This window comes from Euleptes europaea, chromosome 1, assembly GCF_029931775.1.
Source record: "Euleptes europaea isolate rEulEur1 chromosome 1, rEulEur1.hap1, whole genome shotgun sequence".
Lineage (NCBI taxonomy): Eukaryota > Metazoa > Chordata > Lepidosauria > Squamata > Sphaerodactylidae > Euleptes > Euleptes europaea.
In genome coordinates, this window is record NC_079312.1 from 46050450 (window position 1) to 46074683 (window position 24234).

At 41.2% G+C, this 24234-nt stretch overlaps 1 protein-coding gene across 1 annotated transcript in view; it reads left to right on the top strand.

Moving 5' to 3' along the window:
• The first annotated feature begins 620 nt into the window (after positions 1–620).
• CNTN6 (contactin 6) overlaps positions 621–24234 on the top strand; it is a 187164-nt gene continuing 163550 nt past the window's right edge. The window contains exon 1 of the mRNA XM_056846756.1: positions 621–732. Coding sequence (XP_056702734.1) covers positions 638–732 — 95 coding nt within the window. The 5' untranslated portion in view covers positions 621–637. The remainder of the gene's footprint in view (positions 733–24234) is intronic.

Here is a 24234-nt window from a genome sequence, read left to right on the forward strand (position 1 = left end):
GGTGATGTGTGAAAGAGATCTTTGGGCTCTCTTTGTACAGATCAGAATCCTAGAAAAGACAGGTCCACCAGAGCTAGCATAGTGTAGTTAGGAAAGGTGGACTCTAATCTGGATGACCAGGTTTGATTCCCCACTCCTCCACATCAGTAGCGGACTCTAATCTTGTGAACTGGGTTGGTTTCTCCACTCCTACACATGAAGCCAGATGAGTGTCCTTGGGCTAGTCACAGTTCTCTTTGAGCTCTGTCAACCTCACCTACCTCAGAAGCTGTCTGTTGTGGGGAGAGGAAGAGAAGGAGATTGTAAACCGGTTTGCTTCTCCTTAAAAGGTAGAAAAAGTTGGCATATAAAACCAACTCTTCTTCTTCTTCTTCTTCTTCTTCTTCTTGCAGAAGTCTGCAAATAAGTTGCCCTGTGTTCTAAACTGGCTGCAGCAATCCTAGGAAAGAGTCAAAACCCACTCAGAAGATCTGTGCTCCCGCAGCACAGGACAAAAAAAAGTTCAATATTAGGAGTTACCAACATGAAGACTGAAATAAAGTAACCATACTTCTTGATTGGCATTTACATTCTCAACCTCTCTTATTATTTTTACAGGCTATAAAATAGTGCCAAGAAGATCTACATAGGTCCTCTGATGATTGGATGGGAAGAATTTTTGGCCTTGGAAAGTGGAGATGATGTTGCTATGGAAACTTGTATTTCTCCTACCTCTCATAAACTGTTTTGCAGGTAAAGTGTTCCATTATCACTGTTTTGATTGATAAATATATAACATCATCTTCCGTTTCTTAAAGAAAATGCTCATTCAGTGCTATACCACACAGACTACTTGGCTAAACCCCTTGTCATTAAGATGTCAGTTACAATTAGAGCAGCTACAGATTTCAGTAAGCCTCTGCTGACTTTCTTTAACGGAGCCATGAGCTGAGACAGTTGTATAAAAGCCACTGTTCCCAGGCGGATTTGACCCATCACTGCCATAGCCACAGATTCTCCTGCCTTTAGTTGTTAGAACTATTACATCGGGATTTATATATTTAAAATATTGATATCTCACATGCTCAGTTCATAGGTTTCCTGAAAGAGCTATATGGTGCGATGAGGAATAATCATTCAGCAGATGGTGGGAAACTGTGAAAATGTTCATATCGAACCGTAACAAACTAGATATTTACTTTTAATTCATTACAGTCATACCCACCCTTTGTCATTAGAAAACAGGGTATGCATTTAATGAATCTAGCTGGTGACTTCTGTTCACCTGCAGTAATTGCTCTATCCGGAGACCAGTCAGCATCTCTCTCCCATTGGCTTGAGACTCCACCACTCCAAACCATTGCTCTTAACCACTACACCATGCTGGCTCCACCACTCCAAACCACCGTTCTTAACCACTACACCATGCTGGCTACAGCGTGGTGTAGTGGTTAAGAGTGGAGGTTTGGAGTGGTGGAGTCTGATTTGGAGAACTGGGTTTGATTCCCCACTCCTCCACATGAGTGGCAGAGGCTAATCTGATGAATTGGGTTGGTTTCCCCACTCCTACACATGATGCCAGCTGGGTAACCTTCGGCTAGTCACACTCTCTCAGCCCCACCTACCTCACAGGGTGTCTGTTGTGGGGAGGGGAAGGGAAGGTGATTGCAAGCTGGTTCCTTAAATGGTAGAGAAAGTCAGCATATAAAAACCAACTACTACTCCTCTTCTTCTTCTTGGTTCATCCTGTTCTGCAGTTCTGGCATGGCCAGTTTATAACTCTTTGTCTATGTCTTAATAAATACTTTCCTGACATTCACAAATTCATGAAAATGTGGCATTTGCGCATCTTATGCCCTCCCATTATCTCAATGTGGCACAGTATAACCTGCTTTTCTGTTCTAATATGCTATATATTACACACATTGACATTTTAATCCCAGCTGTGGCTTGACACATGGATGGGTGATTGTGGATAATTTGTATGTGGTAACAAAACATTATTCTCACATTCTGAACACAGAAACTTAGGGTTTTCCACTAAAATTGATAGACAGAACACAGAAAACTTAGGGTTTTCCACTAAAATTGATAGAGAGGACTTTGTACATTATAAAACAAGAAATAAGAATACAGGTATCTCAAGGACACTAACATAAAGGTCCTATAACAGTTTAATACATTAGGGATAGATCTATTACTGGCTTCTAGCCACAATACTTAAAATCTAATGTATGATTTCCAAGGGAATAGACTTTATGATTGAGAAGGGATTTCAATGTAGGCCTCCACAACCCTTTAAGCACTACACTACTTTGATTCTAAAAAATAATACCGGGAATAAAGGATGTGCATAATGTAATTTGGCCCAGAAGAATCAATCTATGGAATCAATAGAATTCATAGAAACTTTGCAATATGTTAATGTCTAGGCTGTACAATACTGTGTGTAACCCAGCAAGGCAATTGTTACTTTCTTAGGTCTGCGTGGGTGCAGGGTGCATGTTACCTATCTGCTATAGGGGAAGGTTTTTTACACTGCAGTCCTTTGTAAGAAGAAAAGGGAGAGTTGGTTTTTATGTGCTGACTTTCTCCACCACTTAAGGAAGAATCACACCAGTTTACAATCACCTTCCCTTCCCCTCCCCATAACAGATACCCTGTGAAGTAAGTGGGGCTGAGAGAGCTCTAAGAGAACTGTGATTAGCCCAAGGTCACCCAGCTGGCTTCATGTGTAGGAGTGGGGAGACTCACCCGGTTCACCAGATTAGTGTCCGCCGCTCATGTGGAGGAGTGGGGAATCAAACCCGGTTCAAACTACTGCTCTTAACCACTACACCACACTGGCTCTCCACACTGGCTCTCTGCAGAGTTACACTAGGCCAAAATACATGATACATTATCATGTTCAATGGACAGTGTTCACTCAATGACTCTGAATTTCCCAAACCCAAGATTTTCATTTTAAATATTGGAAGAAGTCTTTTTTGGCTTGGACTGCTGCTTGTGGCGGGTGGGGGGGATCCGGCCTTCCCCCAAGCAATTTCCGGACATTGCATAACTTTGGAGCAGCACGCAGAGTATTCCAAGCACGTGCTGCTCCAGTTTTATGTAAATAACTCCAAGGAAGGGGGCGTTGCAAAGAGACATTTGCTCTTTGCAAAACAGTTTGGATGATATTTTTGCCCCATTAATGTCACTTTGCCTTTTATGGAACAATTATGCAGTGCCTGGGTGCAGCCATTTGTCTGACTTCTGTATCTAACTAATGCGTTGAACATGGTATACTTCAAACACTGTTTTTATCTTAGTCATATTCTCATGATACAATTATGCTAATTATAGCAATCACAAGAGAGCCTTAAATTAATCATATGATTCATGACTCAGCAGCTGCATTTTCTGTGAATAATGGAACAGAAGATAATGCAAAGTGCTGGCTGGTAGAATCATTTTAGATGAAAGCTCAAGTTAACTGGGCTGTATCTTTCACAGGACATTCGAAGCAGAACTGAAAATGGCCTTCAACTAATTAAACTAACTGAAGTAGGCAAAGAAAATAATTCTTGCTCTACTGTTACGTTGATTTAGAGCGCATTCCTGAGCGGGGGGGGGGCAAAGTGGTTTGGAGGCGGTATGACCCCGTGCCAGTGTAAGTGCCCACTTATCACAGAATAAGGGGCACTTATGCTGGTGCAGGGGTCATTCTCATTGACACTCACATGGGGGGGGGGCGTCCCGAGGCGTTCCCAGAGGCAGAGCTGACTTTAGTCAGCTTCCTAGCCCCTTCCAGCCTGGAAATGCCCCTCACAGCTGCGGCACAGCTATGACACTTTTTTGGGGGTGTCACAGCCCCACTCTTTTCAATGGGGGCTTCCCCCCTTTTCTTAAAGGCTTTTTAATTCTCCGCAGCAGCCTCAAAGCCTCATAAGAGGCAGCATGGCTGTGCCGCTTCTGGCTGCCGCAGATCCACCCCCCTGCCCATGTGCAGCCCACAGTCCTATCATAAGCAGAGTTATACCTTTCAGTGGACTCAGAAGTGTGTAACTCCTCCTAGGCACACAGTTGGCACTGTCAGACTTTCAACAGGTTCCGTCAGTTAATGTACATTCTTTAATTTGATTTTCAGCAAATTGTATTGCATATCTTCTTTATTAGTGTGTATTATCTTCTGGTATTCCACTACTGGAAAACCTAGAATGCATATGTAACACATCAGCAATAGGGCCCACTTGTGTTTTTGTGCTGGTGCTCCCATGCAATTGTGTGTGTGTGTGTGTGTTAAGTGCCATCAAGTCGTTTCCAACTCATGGCAACCCTATGAATCAATGTCCTCCAAAGTGTCCTACCCTTAACAGCCTTGCTCAGATCTTGCAAACGGAGGGCAGTGGCTTCCTTTATAGAGTCAATCCATCTCTTGTTGGGTCTTCCTCTTTTCCTGCTGCCTTCAACTTTTCCAAGCATGATTATATTTTCCAGTGACTCTTGTCTTCTCATAATTGACCAAAGTATGGCAACCTCAGTTTAGTCATTTTAGCTTCTAGGGTCAGTTCAGGCTTGATTTGATCTATAAGCCACTGATTTGCAATTTTAGCTCCAGTTATTGTGTTGGTGCACTGCTGCTATATAATCGGTCTTTTCCAGATATCTGGCTTCTAAAGCTATGGAGGCAAACTCAGCCGAGTGATTTTTGTTTAAGTCATGTGTCGAAGAAAGAATTTCCTTGACCAGCAGAATCATATAATTCTACAAAATCTCCAAACCGAGCTGTTCCAATCTAATCTGGAAGTGGAATCTATACTGTGTGATCACAATGAAGTATAGTGTTAAAGGGGGAGAGTGTTGTTTCCCCCAGGCCCACATTCCTGGATAATAATTTCATGATCACAAAAGTTAAATATTAAGGCAGAAATCAGGTGTAGTAAGTCTTCCAAAATGTTTAAACTCAATTAACAAGGCTATTTTTTCCTTGAGAAATGCACATCTCATAGCATGGAACTAATGTCCACGATTCTTCTCATTTTCCTAGAGCATTTATTTTTTATTCATCTCGACTAGTCTTTTTGCTTATGCTGAAAGGAATAAATAATGTATGCATGGATAATGACATTGTAAGGCAACCGAATGGACTCTATCCTTCTTTCTCCTTTTTTCCTAATAACTTGTAGCTATTTAAATGATATAATCTGATGTAAACATATAGCCAGAGGCAAAAAGGGAGAGAAAGATAAAGTCTGAAATCCTTATTTGAAAATCTGGATCTTTGTTCTTAGGATCCACACTGCCTTTTTTATTTTCACTATTGTTAAAATGAAAGTGCTGCTTAGATATTAATGCTGCATAAGAAAGAAAATTCATTTGGGGGATAAGGATTTCAGCACTCAGAACCCTATGCTGCTAAAAGTAATAGAAAAGTTGACCTTGAGTTTGAGAAGAAAATATTCCCTCTTCCACATTTCTTTCCCAAACAACTCTAGCAATTAAATGGAAGACGTGTGTACTTAAGAGGTCACTGGTTTTGCTCTAGGAGCTAATTTTGTGGGCAGCCACAAGAAACTTACATATGAAGTTGCCTTATATTGGATCAGGTCATTGATTCATCTATTTTATTTTTGTATTAGACTTTTCCTCTGGGAAAACAGGCAAGTAATACATCCTTTGTCGAGTAACAGCTCAACAAGTTTTCAGGCAGATGCCTTTTATGGCCTGTACTACCTGAACAACTCTCAAGTGGATGTGTCATAGTGTGAAAGGGATTGGGGTTCTGCAATTGGGTACAGGAACAACATATATGTTTGGAGGAAAGGGTAAAATCAGTTGGAATCGACTTGAGGGCCAAGTTGCACAGGGAAGACCAGCTTGTTGTAGAGGCAGCAGGTAACTTTGTCTTGATGAAGTGAAGTGGCCTGGAAAACAACCTGAACTAGAAGCAATCATGATAATCTGTTTAAGAAGAATGACCTACTTATGAACAAGGACATACTAATTGGTATAAAGGAAGCTATGGCCCTCAGTTTGCAAGACCTGAGCAAGACTGTTAACGATAGAATGTTTTAGAGAATGTTTTAGATTCATAGGGTCGCCATGAATCGGAAGTGACTTGACTCACTTAACACACACACACACACACACACACACACACACACATGTATATGAGGGTGGGGAGTGGAATAAGAAATTAGCATAGATTATCTGATTGAAGTCACAGTGGCAGCAGCAAGCAGGTGGGTGAGAAGGAATGTATTTGTTCTCTCTTCCCTGTCCCTTTTCTCCATGCACACACTTTCTAACTAGGGTTCTGCATATCAATATACCCAAACCAAAAATAAACCCAAAATTAGCCATTTTGGTAATTTTTGGGTTTTGGTTTACCAAACGCCAAAACCTGGAGATCTGCCCAAAGCCAAATAGGTGATTCTGGTTCAGCTTTTTGCCTTTGCTCAGGCGCACAGCTCTGTGCTTTCTCTCATTTTTCTATCTTTTTTTTACTGGTTTTGTTAGGGGCCCATAGTTGGGGCTCTTTTGAGGTCAGGGTCATATAATCGGATCCAACTTGGTCTGACTAACCAGGCAGTGGGCTGATCTGCACTTTAAAAGATGGGGATCCCCCAACCCGTCTAGAGGAATATACCCTCCAACTAAAAAAAGACCACTTCTACAGCTACTTACTTGGCTTCTGAAGAAGACTCGTCACCTGCATGGATGAGCAATCTTCTTCATAAGAGCTGCCTTGGTGATGACTTCTGCTGGCTCCAATATCACCCCCCGAAAACCTGTTGTTAAACTGAAGGTTGCCCTGAGTAGAGGATTTGTTTCCCTGCACCGTGACCATCTCTTGAAATCAGATTTTTGATGACCATAATAAACGACTGTTCACAGGGTGTTATTTGCCATCAAAAGCAATGTTTTCTGTGCCTTATTTTTCTTGCATTTAAGCCATTTTCCTCAGTTTGGAAGCTAATTTGCATAGACATCATGCTATACGCCCCAGATACGAATGGAGCCACCAGACTTTGAGACACTAGCCTGTCAATCGGCTGTTTCCGCCAGTCTGAACCTGAGAACTGATGGACAGCTTGACTCACAAATGCTTGGAAGATGGGGACAACCCCTTTGAGGGCCCATAAAATTGGAGCCCCTTTCCCAATGTTCACCAAACTTTGGTGGCCATATAAGGAGAGTCCCTTGCAGCCATGCTGCAAATTTTGGGATTCTACCTCCCAAAATGACCCCAAAGGAGCTTCAAAAATATCCCCATAGACTATAATGGACCCGAATTTTTTGGTAAACCTGGAAATAAGCCAAATACTGATATTTACTGGTATGGGTATTTGGCTTATTATGGGTTTAACAGAAAAAAATTGGGGCCCAATAAACCCGAACCCAAAATTTACCAATTTTTTTTTTGCACAACCCTGTTCCTGACTATCAGCAGCATTTGAGGCACCAAGAGCCCTGTAAATGTCCCTATACCGACCCATATCAAAGTGTCAAACATCCCAGAGACTGCATTTTTTAGAGCTTGCACCTTAGAAGGAATAATATTCAAAGTCCCAGGAGGGAGATGTATGGGGATGAATGGGAAAAGTGAGTGAGTGAATGAGTCCACCTGGCTTTTCCTGTGGCAGTAGCTGCTACAGCTGGTAGATGGACTTGGAAGTGAGGGAACTGGGACAATATTAGGGTGTTATAAAATGTTTTAAAGCTCAGAACTGACTACACACACAATCTGCCACTTTTCTTCAAGAATAGGATTAGGTTAGGGCTGTGGTTTAATTCTTGAGCAATTGCTTTGCGTGAAAAGATTCCAGGTTCAATCCCCGGCATCTCCAGCTAAAAGGATCAGGTAGTACTTTCACTTTGTAAAGACTTCAAACTGAGACCCTGGAGAGCTGCGTCACCCAGAGTAGACAATGCTGACCTTGATAAATCAATGGTCTGATTCAGCTTTGTGTGTGCTCATGTGAAAAAAATACCTTGCTTTCTCTTGTCCTCTATTGCCCTGAGCCCAGTTTTGAATCAAACCTGTGAGAGTTGTTTTTTTTTTCCCTGCTGGCAAATGGGTAAGGGTACTGACAAGGAGCAATGACTAGCAGCAAGAACATGAGCAAATCCCATTACAAGCTGGACTTCAGTTTGCAGAGTTTGATGTGCAATGGAGTGAGGCTTTTTGATTTGGTGAGTTTATATTCTAAACTTCCCCAATTCCAGCATAATTGAAATTTGCCCCCTAGTCATTTTCTTCTTTGAAAAAAATTAAGGAAACTTTTACATAAAGTTGAAGATTTGTTCAATAAGAACCTGCAGGCTTACTAATGTGTGGAAGACAATATATTGATGATACACCCGATTTGGTTTTTTTGGGGGGGAGGGAGGGGATAGTTGAAAGATTTATATGTATATGTACTGTAAGTTAAGATTTTACTAAATAAACAGCACATTAAACAAACAAAATACATTTCAGTTGAGTGGGTCAATAATGCAATGCTTATCACTTGAAAGCTTTTATAGTGGGGATAAATGTTTTATAGTAAGAAGAGACATAGTATAAAAAACACAATTTCTTTTTGAGTCAGAACATGATGAATATTATATATTTCAGTTTTTTTACGTTGAGCCAAAAGCCTTCTGCAGATTTATGAGTAACATGGCTGCACCTTTAGAAGTACGCAACTATATCATATATTCTGAGACAAAATATATTTCCTATTTCTAAAGGCTACTGAACAGGAAATGAAATCTACTTCAGATTATTTTACACGGTGGTCATCTTCACACAAAAAGTCATTGAGGTTTTGTGGTTCACCTATCATATTCAGGATTTCTTTTTATCACAACACATTTACTTTCTTCATATCTTCCTTCTTGCACCCCCTCCCCCCAACATTTTGTGATGGCATTGAGAAAATCCATTCATATTACAAGATGACAGACAATTGGAGATAGTCCACATTGTTAGAAACACAAAAATGGCATTTGAACCTCCTTCAGGTTCTCTGAGACATCCAAAGATTTGTTTTGTTTTGTTGTAAATTGCCATTTTATTGATGACTAGAGTTGTGCACCATTCCCCCCCCCCCCAGTATTTTTCAGGTTTGGGATTAATAGACCTGGAAATTTTTGAAAAATCACCAAAAAGCTGAATCCCCATACCGGTATGAGGGGGTCCATCTTTTTCTGGATAATCAAATTAAACCCCAAACCAAAAAATTCCAGCTGCCTCCAAACTCCATGTGGGTCTCAGAGGTGGCAGGGGTGCAGAGCTTTCAATTCTGTGCCATCTACCGCCTCCAAGCCCATGTAACTAAAAATTGGGGACCTAATTTGGGGACCAGCCCCCTGCAGAATGACAATTGGTCTCCTCAGTTGTCCATTTGTAGGACAATTTGTCATGCAGAAAATGTTATCACAAGCAGTGGAATATGCTCACAGGACATTTTAAGTGACCAAAGTTGACAACTAGTCCTCTGCTAGTCCAGAGAATGGCAACAATGATGGTGAGTGGTCTGGAGACCAAGTCCTATGAGAAAAGGTTGAAGGAGCTGGGTATTGTTAGCCTGGGAGATGACTGAGATGTGATATGATAACCTTCTTTAAGTATTTGAAGGGCTGTTATATAGAGGATGGAGTTGGTTGTTTTCTGTTGTCTCAGAAGGTCAGACCAGAACCAACGGATTGCATTTAATTCAAAAGAGTTTTCAGCTAAACATCAGGAAGAAATTCCTGACAGAGTGATTCCTCAATGGAACAGGCTTCCTCAGGAGGTGGTGGGCTCTCCTTCTTTGGAGGTTTTTAAGCAGACGCTAGATGGCCATCTGACAGCAATGCAATTTTGTGAACTTAGGCAGATTATGAGAGAAGGCAGAAAGGGATGAGTCAATGCTTGACTCTAGTGGCCCTTTTCTTACATGCCCAGACTAATGCTGATTGCCACTTTGGGGCTAGGAAAGAATTTCCCTCCAGGTCAGATTGACCAGTGATCCTGAAGGTTTTTTTGTCTTTCTTTGGGCATAGAGCAGGGGTCACGGGAGGAGTGGGGTGGGATGTAGTTTTGAATTTCCTGCATTGTGCAGGGAGTTGGACTAGATGACCCTTGAGGTTCCTTCTAACTCTATGTTTCTATGTTTTTACTTGTCACTTGCATGTTAAAACTGTCATCAAGGAATAGAAGTTGTTGACCAGAGCTCTAGAGCTATTATTTCAGTTTCATTGCTTCAAGGCAGAATATCATGGTATGTGTAGTTTATATATTTTTGTTTACAAAAATACAGCCACAGGGACTATGATGAAAAGTAAAGAGTGGTACAAGGAGGGGGAGCTATTTAAGGTTTGCCCCTCGTACCATTTTCCTACCTTTATAAGCACGGGGGGTGGGGGGCGGGATTTTTACTATTCTTCAACATTTAAGTATTTTGTTGTAAAATTCTCCACCCTCCATAGAAAGAAAAACACCGTCATTTCTCTGGTCATGTCTGAAACACATCTAGGCATACACAACCACTGTGACTGAGTTTAGCTCATAGTTCATTTCAAAGAAATGAACTGAAATGCCCCTTAGTCCGCAGAGCATATGTGCAAGGGGAGATTGAAACATAGCTGGGTTTGAGGGTCAATTTTTCTTTTAATTTGGGTTTAGATTGATTTAGCTGTCAGAGAGATTGCATGTATACTTTTAAAAGTTAAGTGAGGCATTCAAGAATTCTCTTGACCTTGTCCTTGAACATATTTGCTCACTTCTTTGGGAGCCAAGCTTCAATCCAAGGATTATAGTGTGTTCATTTCTTTAGGATCGGATTTTTAAACTGCTTCGAAAGCTTCCGATAATTATTTCACAACATCTGCAATGAGCTTCTTTAAGTAAGAGAAAGTATATTTTTTCTTTTACTAAAGAATTTTTTATAGATTGCTTAAATTATCAAATAATTTCACCTCTTCCTATGAAAGTCTCCTTAACACAAGAAAATAACATTCTTTTTGCAGTTTAGATATAATTTAATGTTTTCATTTTGGTGCATAAGAGTCAAAGGAAATTCAGTTCTGTTTTTATTATCTCTTTTACGAAGCAGAAACTCACAGACGATCAAGCATTTAAAATATTTGGAGACTTTTTACTGCTTTGAAGTAGAAAAAATAAATTTAAATAATTAAGGATGTAATGGTGTTTAAATCTGTGGGTAATGTGCAGCTCACTAAATGGAGACCACGGTGTTCACAGGAAACTTCAGATTTCTTTTCTAAGCCATCAAAATGATAGCAAGACTGTGACATGAATGTGGAATACTTGGCAATCAGCTTGCTATAGTACTCATCTGATAACGACAGCCTTCACTTCCAAAGTATTTCAGCACAAAACTAGACATTATGTTACACATTCAACTGCGAGTGATAATGGAAACCCACGTTTAGCTCCATGCAATGAGTTACCCATCTTCCACAAGTAAAAGTAAGCCAGCTGAGCGGCAAAAAGCTAGGCAGGGTGTTGCCAATCAAATCCCTCTCCTCTTCCCATCCCATCATTTTTTTCTGTATGGTGTGTAGCTTCAATGGTTAGGGTTGTCAGCTTCGGGTTAGGAAATACCTGGATATGTGGGGGATAGAGCCTGAGAAGGGTAGGGTTTGGAGCGGGGAGGGACTTCAACTCACCCACATTTCTGCAGATAATTTCCTGGATAATGCCTTGAATTCTAAGGACAGGAGTAGAGTTGTGCAAGAAGAGGGCAACTTCCTTTCCTCCCTCATGAAATTGTTCTTACAAATCTCTGGAATGGGAGGCCAAAGTGCCCCCTTAGGATCTGAGGACCATAGGATCCAAGCCTTATAAAGTATTAAACTGTGAATATAAAAAGTGAGCAGTCTAGGGGCTCACTTGAAACTAAAGCTGATGCCCCATATAATAAAAAAGGATCTCTGTCTGTCTGACTGATTGTAGATGACTTCGTCAGTGGAACAAGACAGACTGCTCCCCATTAAAAAATGACCCCTCTGAGCTAAATTGCAATTTATTCAGCTGGCTACTGCTTATGTAGGAAAGAGTCTACAGAGCACAAGGTCAGTATTGTCTACTCAGACTGGCTCTCCAGGGACTGAGGATCCTTTGAACTGGAGTTGTCAGGGATTGAACCTGGGACCTTCTGCATGCAAAGTAGATGCTCTCCCACTGAGCCACGGCCTCTCCCCTCAACCTTTTTCACAACCTGGTTAACCTGCTCAAAGAGCTCCAAAACATTGGTGAAGCAGGATTTCCCTTTGCAAAAGCCATTCTGACTCTCCCTCAGCTGGTTTTGTTCCTGATATGCTCAATAATTCTTTCTTTCATAAAGGTTTCTACTTCTAGTAATTTACCTAAAACAAATGCTAGGCCAACTGGCTTGTAACTCCCTGGATCTCCTCTGAATCACCTTTTTAAAAACTGGTTTAACATTTGCCACTTTCCAGTCTCCCAGTACAGAGGCCAACAAGTTAGAGACAAATTACATATATTGATGAGAAGATCAACATTTCCACATCCCAAATCACTTAGGTGTATGTCATCCAGACCCGGAGATGTATTGGTTTTCAGCTTGCTCAGTAGTCATAGAACTTCACATCGTTGTCACTTCACTTTGACTCAGTTCTTCAGACACCCTACCAAAAACTGTGAGTCTAGCACACTGGTTCCCAACCAGGGGTCCATGGACCCCCAGGGGTCCGCGAGAACTAAATTAAGGTCCGCAAAACAAAGTTCTAAACCCATAATAAATTAATATTTTCAATTAAAAGTTCTCTATTATAAAAAATATATATATTCAAATATTATTCTAACAGTTATGATTAAAGTTTATTTTCAAATTCTCGGAATTTTTATTTTGAACCTTGGGGTCCCTGCACCGAACAAAAAAGTCCTAGTGGTCCCTGGTCAAAAAAAGGTTGGGAACCACTGGTCTAGCATGAGTACATACTACACATTTTCTACAGTGAAAAATGGTGAAAAGAATTCATTCAGTTTCTTTGCCACCTCCTTGTCTTCCTAAAGTAATCATTTCTTTCTTTTCTTTTCTTTTTTTGTCATCAAAAGGCCCAACAGCCTTTCTGCTTCGGATATATTGAAGAAATGCTTGCTGTGTGTCTTCATGTCTTTAGCAATCTGCTTTTCAAATTATCTTTTTGCTTGCATTAATGCCAAAGTACATTTTTTTCAGAACCCATGCTCCTTTCTGTTCACCTTATTTGAGTAAGCTAACTCTTTGCAGAGTCCGTCCTGTTTATGTCGATTGATTTCAATGGCTTTAGACAGGGAGTAAAAGTCTGCATTGGATAACAATGTAAAGCTAATAAATTGCCAGATTTACCTGAAACGAAGATGATCCTGAATATAAGATAAGCCCCTTAAAATTTTTATACACAGAAGGGTTTTATTTTTTGAAAAATAATGGTGTACATAACTGTAACTTGTATGCAATGTTAAGACAGCCCTCTCTTTTTCTTGATAGAACATATTTAGTCTTCTTCAGGTAAACAGAGTAGTGATATAATGATTACAAGGAAACTAATAGTGCAATCCCAGGCAGAGTTACTCCATCTAAACCAAATGAAATCAGTGGGATTAGATTTGAGCAATGCTGTACAAGATTGCACTGCAAAAAAGAGCAAAGCAAAATCTGTGCTTCTTATTCTCTGCTTCCTTCTCTACATCCTTTCTAAACAACTGACTGTGATTGGCAGAAAGTGAGATAATATATAGAACATAATGAAATCAGGAGACTGATAAATTGTACAAAACATTACAAGTGGGAGGGAGCAATTAAAGACATGACTTTTTTTGCCAGCTGTCATTCATGAACAGTAACATGTAATTTGACCCAGCTAGCTTTGAAATTGTAGGTGCCAGTTCTGTGTGCAAAGATAATATTAGGGCCGCTTGATCAGTTCTCATTTCAGATCACAATTTGTTTGCATACTGCAAGAGCCTTGAACCTTTTAAAAAGTGTGTTTGTTGATAAGTATTCAAAATCAAATAAAAAATGTTCTGCATTTTCCCCCTCTGCTTTCCACATCTCTGTCCTTAACCCACCATATTTTGCAGCCTTGTGCAAAGGAATTTGTTTCATTTCTTTTGTTTTCATTATTAATTCCAAAAAAACTGGTTTTGTTATTGTGTCGTTTCATGGGGGTTGGTTTCATTATTTTTTCTTTTGTTGTTATTTCATTTCCACAATTCTACTTTATTATTGCCCATTGGTTTCAATGGAAAAATGCCCCTCTTCTTAGATCTGTAACCTCATGGTTTTCCATCTAAACTGGACAAGACTCAGAGGCTTTGCAAGACCCTAGGAGATCCCAAATCCCAAATTGCAGACAGAGAGTATAAAGGCGTCTCCCTTTTTGAGGCAATGAAAGGCACCCATGTAATTGATAGGAAAGCTTCAAAACAGTAACACAGTCAGCAGCCATGTGAGGAAATTTGGCACTGCAGCCACGTAGCCTGATGAACAATAGCATGAACAAGAGACAAACTGACAAGACAGTCAGTGGTACAAGACATTTGGTGGTACAAGGAGAGCAAGGCATCTGGACAGGAGGAACTTGAGGTAGGTTTGTTTGAGTGGCAGATAAGGTTAGGAAAGGAAAAGGCCGGCAGGGGTGCACAAGCTGAAAGGGGGAATTTGGAAGGGCAGGGCAGGTATTGTATGAGAAAAGAAAGTAACCGTGCTATCCTGAAAGGGGGGGCTGAAATGGGTGAGGAAGCGGCATGGTCTTTATGGCGGCATAAGTGCCACGAATGGCGTGCAAACTGGCATGGACACAGGGCAGGGGCACTTATGTTGTATAGGGGAACCATGTGGCAGCGTGAGCCATGGGTGTCCACACAGCCTTGCTGGAAGCATATCTCCAATGCAAGGGCTCACACCAGCACCAAAGGAAGGGTTCCTGGGAGTGGAGCTGCCTTCAGGCAGCTTCTAAAGCTCTTTCCGGCCAGGAACACCCCCTTTTGCAGGTGCTGAGTTATGCCTGCCAAACTGGCATGTGTAGCCCCATGAAACTCAATGGAGAGTTTCATGGGATTTTGTCAGAAATACCTTTATTGGCTTGCTGCAACAGGCAGCAAGCCGCTCAGGAGTCAGCATGGCTGTGCTGTCCCTTGGGATTTTGTCAGAAACATCTTTATTGGCTTGCTGCCCTAGGCAGCAAGCCACTCAGAAGACAGCATGACTGTGTTGTCCCTAGGCGCACCCTAACTACCCCCCTTCAGGATTGTGCTACCTGGCTTACCCCATATACTTCAGGATTGGAATACATGTTCATGTGTGTAATCCTAGTGGCTACTATTTGCACTCAATCAAGAAATGCCAGAGCTTTCTCCTCTCTCCTCCTATGGAACACTGCTCTTTCTGTTCCCTTACTAGGAAAACACAGTCGTCCTCGTAAAAATGAAACTAGAAAAGTCAGAGACTAAAGTAATGAAAAAAACGGACCAAATGTGAAATCATGAGGGTTTTTCATTATAGTCTATTTAGATGGGGAATCAGTTTCATTTTCATATTAATTATGATATTTATGAAGCACACCATTTTCATAATTATTGTCATTGAACCACACATGTTTAATCTTTAGTATATCTGTAAAAATGGATTTAAATCATTTATGAAAAAGAAGTGTTTCGATCCTGGCTCGAAACGGGGAGATATGTAGCTTGTCTCTATTCTAGACTCGCCCATCATGTATGGTAATTCAATATTCATAAAGCCCACACCTCAGATACTTTGTCATGACTATTCCTTTTCTATCTCCATCTGTTTGCACAACATACTCAACTGTAAAAGATCTCAGCTCATGAAAGGTATGGTGTGATTTGTTGTATCAGTCCTGCTGGGGTGGAAAACTGTGTGGCTTGTTCAAAAATGCCAGCCTCGCCCATTTTGCCTCTCCATCTGACTCCCACAGCTGAACATGTTAATTTGTATTAACTTGATTTAAACATTCTCGCATTGCCATCTGTGAACTTTAATTTGATCCAGTGAGTTCTGAGCATGTGTCAGAATGATGAATGCTGCTGACTGAAGAATTCCAATGAACACGGAGGTGTAGAAGCATCTCTACGTGGTTGATCTTAAGTGGTGCGTGGCGTTCTCATGACAACCCCGGGCATTAGACTAGCTTGTTCCTTTAATTATTAATTCTAATATAATAATCATGAAAATAGATTGTTCCATAATTATCACAACTAATATTAAAACAAAACAAATGCATGCAATGCAATGCAAAGTGCCATCTAGGCGACTGATGGCAACCCCTTTTGGGGGGTTTTCATGGCAAGAGACTAACAGAGGTGGTTTGCCAGTGCCTTCCTCTGCATAGCAACCCTGGTATTCCTTGGTGGTCTCCCATCCAAATAATAACCAGGGCTGACCCTGCTTAGCTTCTGAGATCTGACGAGATCAGGCTAGCCTGGACCATCCAGGTCAGGACAACAAAACAAATGCCCCATGTAAAAAGCCTATAACAACAAAAAAGTTTTCCCCCATGTTGTTCTTGTTTCTTTTGTTATTATAGTCTCTACCTCTATAGGTTTCACTTTTACAAGGCAGGCAGTATTTTCCTAATAAAAGGTGTAAAGAGAGCACAGAGTTGCTTAGCAGAAGAGGGGAGTGGCTCTAGGTTTTCTTGATTCACTGCAAGCAGTAGCTAGTAGGGTTAGATACATGTGTGAGGTATTCCACAATAAAACAGATCCTGTGGAATTTATAACAAAAAAATTAAACAACATGAAACAAACTCCCATGCATAAGTCTACTGGGCATATATAATCCAACAAAGCCAGTAAAATGTGAGTGTCAGTGTACATCAGACAGAGCTAGCTTCTATGAACATATTTTATTTATTTCATTTATTTACAACATTTATTAGCTGCCTTTCTTCCTTATGGAGCTCAAGGTGGATTGCAATATAGATCAAATCTTCCATATTCCATTGGCAACAACAATAAATTCCACAAAACATAGTAGGTTCTCACCAAATATAAAGTCTGAGATCACAAACTAAAGGCTGAAAAAGACCAGGGCACACTTTGAATGTTTTGGCTGCTTCCCCCCACCCCTGCCACCCCAATAGCTATTTGAACTTGAAGCAGGTTACATTTGATCCATCATCTTGGTATATCTGCTTACAGAAACATCCAACTCACATCTGGCATATGTCAGGAGAAACTCTTGCTGAGTTATGATAGAATTAATGGGTGTGGAAGTGAAGACTCATAAGGCAATTTCACCTAAGAATGGACTCCCTCTGGTGAGCCATAATGTTAGCTCTTGAGAAACGTGTTCTACTTTTGTTCATTTGTTTGGTTGTTGTTTTCAATCTTGCTCTCTCTCAGCTCATGTACCTTCTCAATGTTTTTTTTGCTCTGTGTGAGTATATATCACTTTTTCTTCAAACTTACCTTCCCATCAGCTCTTTTTATGTCCCATTCCCTCAGCATTTCTAGAAGCAGATGGTGACTGCAAGTGTTGGTTCCCCCATGAGAGAAGCAACTACAGACAATTGTTGGGAGGTAGTGTGGCTCCTTTTTTACCAGCCATGCTCAACATTCAAGTACATATAGCTCCTGTCATCAGAAGTTTCAAATGGCTAAGAGATAGAACTCAAAAATGAACTATGAAAATCTATTTCTAATGGAGTAATGACTGGAAAATGTAGGTGATACACACACCTCCTCACTCAAGTTGTATGTCGAAAGGTAAAGAAATCAACAAGTCTTACCCATGTCAAGAGTCCAGTAGCACCTTAAAGACTAACAAAAATATTTTCTGGTAGGGTATGAGCTTTCGTGAGCCACAGCTCACTTCTTCAGATACAGCTAGAATATGAATCCATCTGTCTTTAAGTAGAGGAGAGTGAATTCTGAATCTCCTCTACTTAAAAGTAGATGGATTCACATTCTAGCTGTATCTGAAGAAGTGATCTGTGGCTCACGAAAGCTCATACCCTACCAGAAAATATTTTTGTTAGTATTTAAGGTCCTACTGGACTTTTGCCCTTTTCTACTACTGCAGACAGACTAACACGGCGACCCACTGTGAATTACCCATGTCAGTTTTACTGCCTCCTACTGAGAGCCAGCGTGGTGAGTGGTTAGGAGCGGTGGACTCTAATCTGGAGAACCGGGTTTAGTTTCCCCACTCCTACACATGAAGCCAGCTGGGAGACCATGAGCTAGTCACAGTTCTGTCCAAACTCTCTCAGCCTCACCTACCTCACAAGGTCCCTGTTGTGGGGAGAGGAAGGGAAGGAGATTGTAAACCAGTTTGATTCTCCTTAAAAAGGTAGAGAAAATCGGCATATAAAAACCATACTCCTCCTCCTCCTCCTCTTCCTCTTCCTCTTCTTCTTCTTCTCCTCACACTTAACTGTTTTTACAGGAAGAGGGAGGTATCCTTGAAGTATGAGTAACAGGACAAACATCTTCAGTATAATTTGCTGTAACTATGATTGTACTAGATTTGGAAAGAGATTCCTGAAAAGCATTTAGAAGCATCAAATTTAGAGCAACCAGCAGCAAAAAATGAAAAGTAATTCTAGATCCTGTCACTGCTTATACTCAACTCATTGTAACTTAGAACTGCAAAAATTCAATGTTGACATACCAGCAGCAGCATCTACCCAACAACCAGCATAGATTAATATACTGGAAGCGAGTGCAGGGCTGTCTTCCTATCTAGGCAAGATGCTGCTGGTAAGTAGGTGTGGGAATGAGGGTAGATGGGCTGTAGGTATGTCAGAATTCTGGGCATGCCAATATATAAGGAAGCTGCTCGAAAAAGCAGTAGGGATACTGGAGTGATTGTTAGCCACTGCTGGAGTTATGAGCTATGTGCACAATGATCAGGAAGGTACAAGCTATAGTTCCATATTCTAGATATTAACAAAGCAAAGAGACCACCTAGGCTTGAGCATTTCTTCTAGCAGAAGTTCTCTCTCCCCTTCCACCAGCTGGGACTCCAGCCCAACCAGAATCCACCCCTCTTCTGTGTGGCTCCTGATGCTATTTGAAATGGGTTTTGCCCAACACTTTACTGATAATTTTCCCAATTGGAGTACAAGGACATGCATCTCCCCTTGCCATCAAGATTCTTTTTGGATTGTGCCCTCTAACATTACCCAGATATAAGAGAAGCTTTAAAGGAGTGACTGAGGCATTTTCCATTGTACTGGAAAGTTTCCTCAGCAGTGTATAGATAATTGTAACTCTTGGGGTTTAGAAAGTGATTGACAGGATGGAGTACCTGAATAAAATAGCTGGCTAAACATCTGACTTTACCATAACATGGGTGAACAAGCCAGTAGAAAGAAAATCTTAATTGTAATCAAAACTTTGGTCATGTTAATATATTTAAAAATAATTATTCAACTAAAATATTTTCTTTTCTGAATGACAGATCTAAGAGAAGAATGCCTTTTAAAAAATCTTCAGTTTCCCAGATATAATTCCAGATTTTGTCATTTTCTTGTGTTCCCTACTGCACAGGGTACCCAAGCAGGAATGATGTACTTGGGTACAATTCTGGCTTGGATATAAAACTCATCCAAGCTTGTGGATGATAAGAGGTATGAGGTAACTTGACAGAAACAAGATGCTTTTTCTTTTACATCTAATTGGGGAAAAACTGAAAGAAACATTAACAGGTAACATGAATAAATGAGATTTCAGTTTTTAAAATATTCATGGCAAATGAAGAGGGGATGAAACTGTTACAAATAATCCACAGCACCAGCGTGTAATTCATTAATACTCTCTCTGTTCCAGTGCAGCATAAGAAGACAAGTAATGTCATCCTAAACAGAGTTGCATGCATCTAAACCCATTGAAGTCAATGGGTTTATAAGAAAAAAATTCTGTTTGGGATTGCACTGTTAATATCACATCTGTTAAGTTAACCTGTTCAGCCAGTGTGGTGTTGTGGTTAAGAGCAGTGGTTGGAGTGGTGGACTCTAATCTGGAGAACCAAGTTTGATTCCACACTCCTCCACATGAGCAGTGGATGCAAATCTGGTGAACTGGATTTGTTTCCCCACTCCTACACATGAAGCCAGCTGGGTGACCTTGGGCTAGTCACAGCTCTTAGAGCTCTCTCAGCCCTACCTACCTCACAAGGTGTCTGTTGTGGGGAGAGAAAGAGAAGGTGATTATAAGCCGGTTTGATTCTTCCTTAAGTGGTAGAGAAAATCGGCATATAAAAACCAACTCTTCTTCTTTTCATCAAACTCTCATCTCCACCTCCCATCTTCCAAATGTCAAAACCTAACTGTCACAACTTAACTGACACACCTTCCCTGTACACACCTCCAGTTAGCTGTTGGATCACCACTGTCATTGGCTTCTCTGTTGCTAGGTATGCATGTCTTCTTTTCCTCCTCTCAAATGTACTTTTCAAACATGCAATTACTGTTATGACCTGGTCATTGCTATTTAACAAACTGTATATGTTTTATCAAAGAGATTCTTGTGATTCTTGTGGCACATGCTCACTTTAGTAACAAAGAAGTCCTTGAAAAGTTGAAAGATAATTCATTAACAAATGTACCCTCCAACAGGGTCAAAGGGCTTTCTTAGTGATATACTTTTTAGTGAAAGCAACATGCTTGTGATGGACGTGGCAACGAAATACCCTTTATTTGTGGGAAATGATATGCAGTCCGTTTGAATAAAGGCAATGAAATACTGACAACTGATTGTAGCCTGGATTCTTCACTTTTGTCATACTGAACTTCTCTAAATCAAGGTTGAAAATAGCTTCTTAGAGCATTTCTAAATATAACACTGACAAAGCAAAGACAGACTGTCCATTGACAGTGCCTACTCATATTTAGGGCTCTGCTGAGTTTGAACAAAAGAAAACCACAGAGTAACAACTCATGGACTTGCTTATAGGGATACTTCCAAAGTTCACCCTTGGAACAAAAAACAGAACACTAGTTTGGTGTAGTGGTTAAGAGTGGCAGACTCTAATCAGGAGAACTGGGTTTGTTTCCCTACTGCTCCCCATGAGTGGTGGATTCTGATCTGGAGAACCGGGTTTGATTCTGCACTCCTCCACATTCAGCCTGATGAGTGACCTTGGGCTAGTCAACTGTTCTCTTGTTTGACACTTGCAACATCTTGTTTGACACTTGCAATCAGCCTATGAACCAATCACGGATATACTTGGATGTCATTGATCAACTCAAACAGGTGCCAAATAAGTTTGCAGCTGCCTATTGGTCAGAAGCTGACTTACAGCTGATCAGGAGATCAGATGGGAGTTGGGTTTGACCCTGCCCACTCAGCAAAATAGCTACACAGTGAAGTTGCAAAAAGGAGAGGAAGAGTCCATTCTTTTCTCTTCAAGCTGGACAGGGACCAAAACAATGTTTTAGATCTTGGCATTACAAAAGGGAGGCTGGAAAGAGCTTGCCTCTCTCCTTCCCCAAGTGGGGCAGGACAAAGAAAACGTTTTAATCTCTGCATTGCAAAAGGGAGAGGAGAAAGAGCTCATGTCTCTTCCTCCCCTTTCTAAGCTGTGTGAGGACAGATATTTCTGTAGGTGTTTTTGTTGGCATATTACCTCCACCCCCAATTTTAATTTTTGTAGTAACAGGGGTGTAATGTATGTTTTGATGGGCAGGTCCAAGCAGCATTGATAACAAGTAGCTTGTTTGGAAGTGATTATACAGGGGAAATGACAACGTATACACATGTCCCAATACTGTTGTTTTGCTTGCAAATGGAGCTCCTGTGGGTTTTGGCTGATTTAAGTAAAAATAGGGTGGGGGTTAATTAATGGAAATCCTACATTTTGCATAGTCTGGCAGGTAGTAGGTAGAGCAGGTTGCCACTTCCTGGGTTTTTGGCACAGGATCTGGTTAGATTAGGGTTGCCAACCTCCAGGTACTAGCTGGAAATCTCCTGCTGTTACAACTGATCTTCAGCCAGTAGAAATCAGTTCACCTGGAGAAAATGGCCACTTTGGCAATTGAACTCTATGGCATTGAAGTCCCTCCCCTCCCCAAACCCCGGCCTCCTCAGGCTCTGACTCAAAAACCTCCTGCCGGTGGCGAAGAGGGACCTGGCAACCCTAGGTTAGATTCTTAAAAAGGTAAAGGTCCCCTGTGCAAGCACCGGGTCATTCCTGATCCATGGGGTGATGTCACATCCCGATGTTTATTAGGCAGACTTTGTTCACGGGGTGGTTTGCCAGTGCCTTCCCCAGTCATCTTCCCTTTACCCCCAGCAAGCTGGGTACTCATTTTACCCACCTCGGAAGGATGGAAGGCTGAGTCAACCTTGAGCCGGCTACCTGAAACCAACTTCTGTTGGGATCAAACTCAGGTCGTGAGCAGAGCTTGGACTGCAGTACTGCAGCTTACCACTCTGCGCCATGGGGCTCTTAGGTTAGATTCTTAGCAAAGGGCAAAGAAGTTTCTAATGCAGGAAGCTATTAAGAAACAAAAGAATGCAACCCCTTTGGAGTTGTTGCTTTTGTGTTTTAGACTTTTCGAACAAAAGCTAAAAGAAACTTTCTCTTTCTTCCTCTTGAGCAAGGCCATTTCTTCAGGTCCCTTCCTTTAAAACAGCTGACTGTCTTATATGATGGAAATATGCATTTCACTCAAAATGAAAATTCTGCATATTGGCTGCCATCCGAGTGTGTTTAAGCCCATTAATTCCAGAGCTCCCTTCTTAGTGTTTGCTGCTACAAATCTGACAGGGCGAGCAACTTTAAAGAATAAACAGAAGCTTGCCTCACAGGTTTTAAGAGCGGAGGCAGAGAAAACTACAAAGGAAATTCTGCTGCAAGCACAGTTTCTTTACATGTGCAAAAACACTTTCTTTGAAACAGGGCATTTTATATTCACTGGATGAAAAAGTGGGCCATAATTGCATGCTGGGATTTAAATATTCAAGAATACAATTTGCACCATTTTTTGCATAGTTTTATCAACATATCTGTAATAGCCTATGCTCAGAAAGCTGGTGTCTGACCCAGTTCCTTACACACCCAAAGGAGAACCTGTGCGGCAAGATAAAAGCAGTGGGGGAAAGGGCGAATTGATTAGCATGGTAGACAAGGATAAGTTAAAAGCCAGGCGAGGAGGAAGGAGATGCAAGATGATAGATCTTTAGATTCACAGCCTGTTCCTGTGTATTCATAGGAACAGGCTACTTGGAGTCAACAGCACTGGATTGCCAGCTGATGAGGGATCCGGTGGGTGTCTGCTTCTGACCTTCTGCTGGGGAAATTTTGCTCTGTGCCCAACAAAGTTGTTTAGGGGGTGTACCAGGAGCCAACTCTCACCTGACCAGCTGGACGTCAGGTTCCTCTAATTTCCTATGCTGGAAACTGCTGCCTTCCAGCCTTGTTGAGATGCAGCCAATCTTGGTGGGAAGCAGTGGCATCATGAGCCTATCTGATTTCATAGAATCGTAGAATAGAATAATGGAATCATAGAACTGGAAGGTACCACCAGGGTCATCTAGTCCAACCCCCTGCACAATGCAGGGTTTCCCTTCTCTTCACCCCACCTCAAGCTGTTCACTTGAGATTCAGAGAAAAGGAGAGAAACCAGTTCTTTCACCTCTCCCCTTCATATCACAGAGCTTATAAATATACCACCTGTCCTCACTATTCCTTCTTGGAGAGGGGGAAGAGAAATGAGCTCTTTCTCCTCTCCCTTATTGTGATGCACAGATTGAAGCATTGCTTTTGTCCCACCCAGTTGGACAGGGAGGAGAAAAAACTCTTTCCCACTTCCCTTTGTGCAAGTTAGAGGCTAAAAGCATTGCTTCTGTCCCCATCCTGCTGGAAGAGAAGGGAAAAGAATGAGCGTTCTCTTTTTCCTTTTGCAACTTCACCATGTACCTATTTTGCTGAATGGGCACAGTCAGAACCCAACTCCCAGTTTATCATCTGATCATCTGTGAGTCAGCTTTTAACTATCAGGCAGCTATAAACGTATTTGACAGCTGCTCATTTAGCTTGATACACAAGCTAGTTGAGATAACAGGCTCTGCAGTGGGAGAAATGGAGAAAGAAACTAGACAAAAATCAGACCAAAATGTGTTTTTAGATTTGTTGGATTGTATTTAAGAGTTTAAATCTAATCAGGAGGCAGAGAAAACTATGAATCTCAAAATCCTCAAAAGCAAATGTTGATTGGAAAGATAGGATTACTCCGAGACCCAGAAATGGGATTTTCCAGTGTCTAAAAAGCCCTCCCCACTATCTATAATGTTCCATTTAC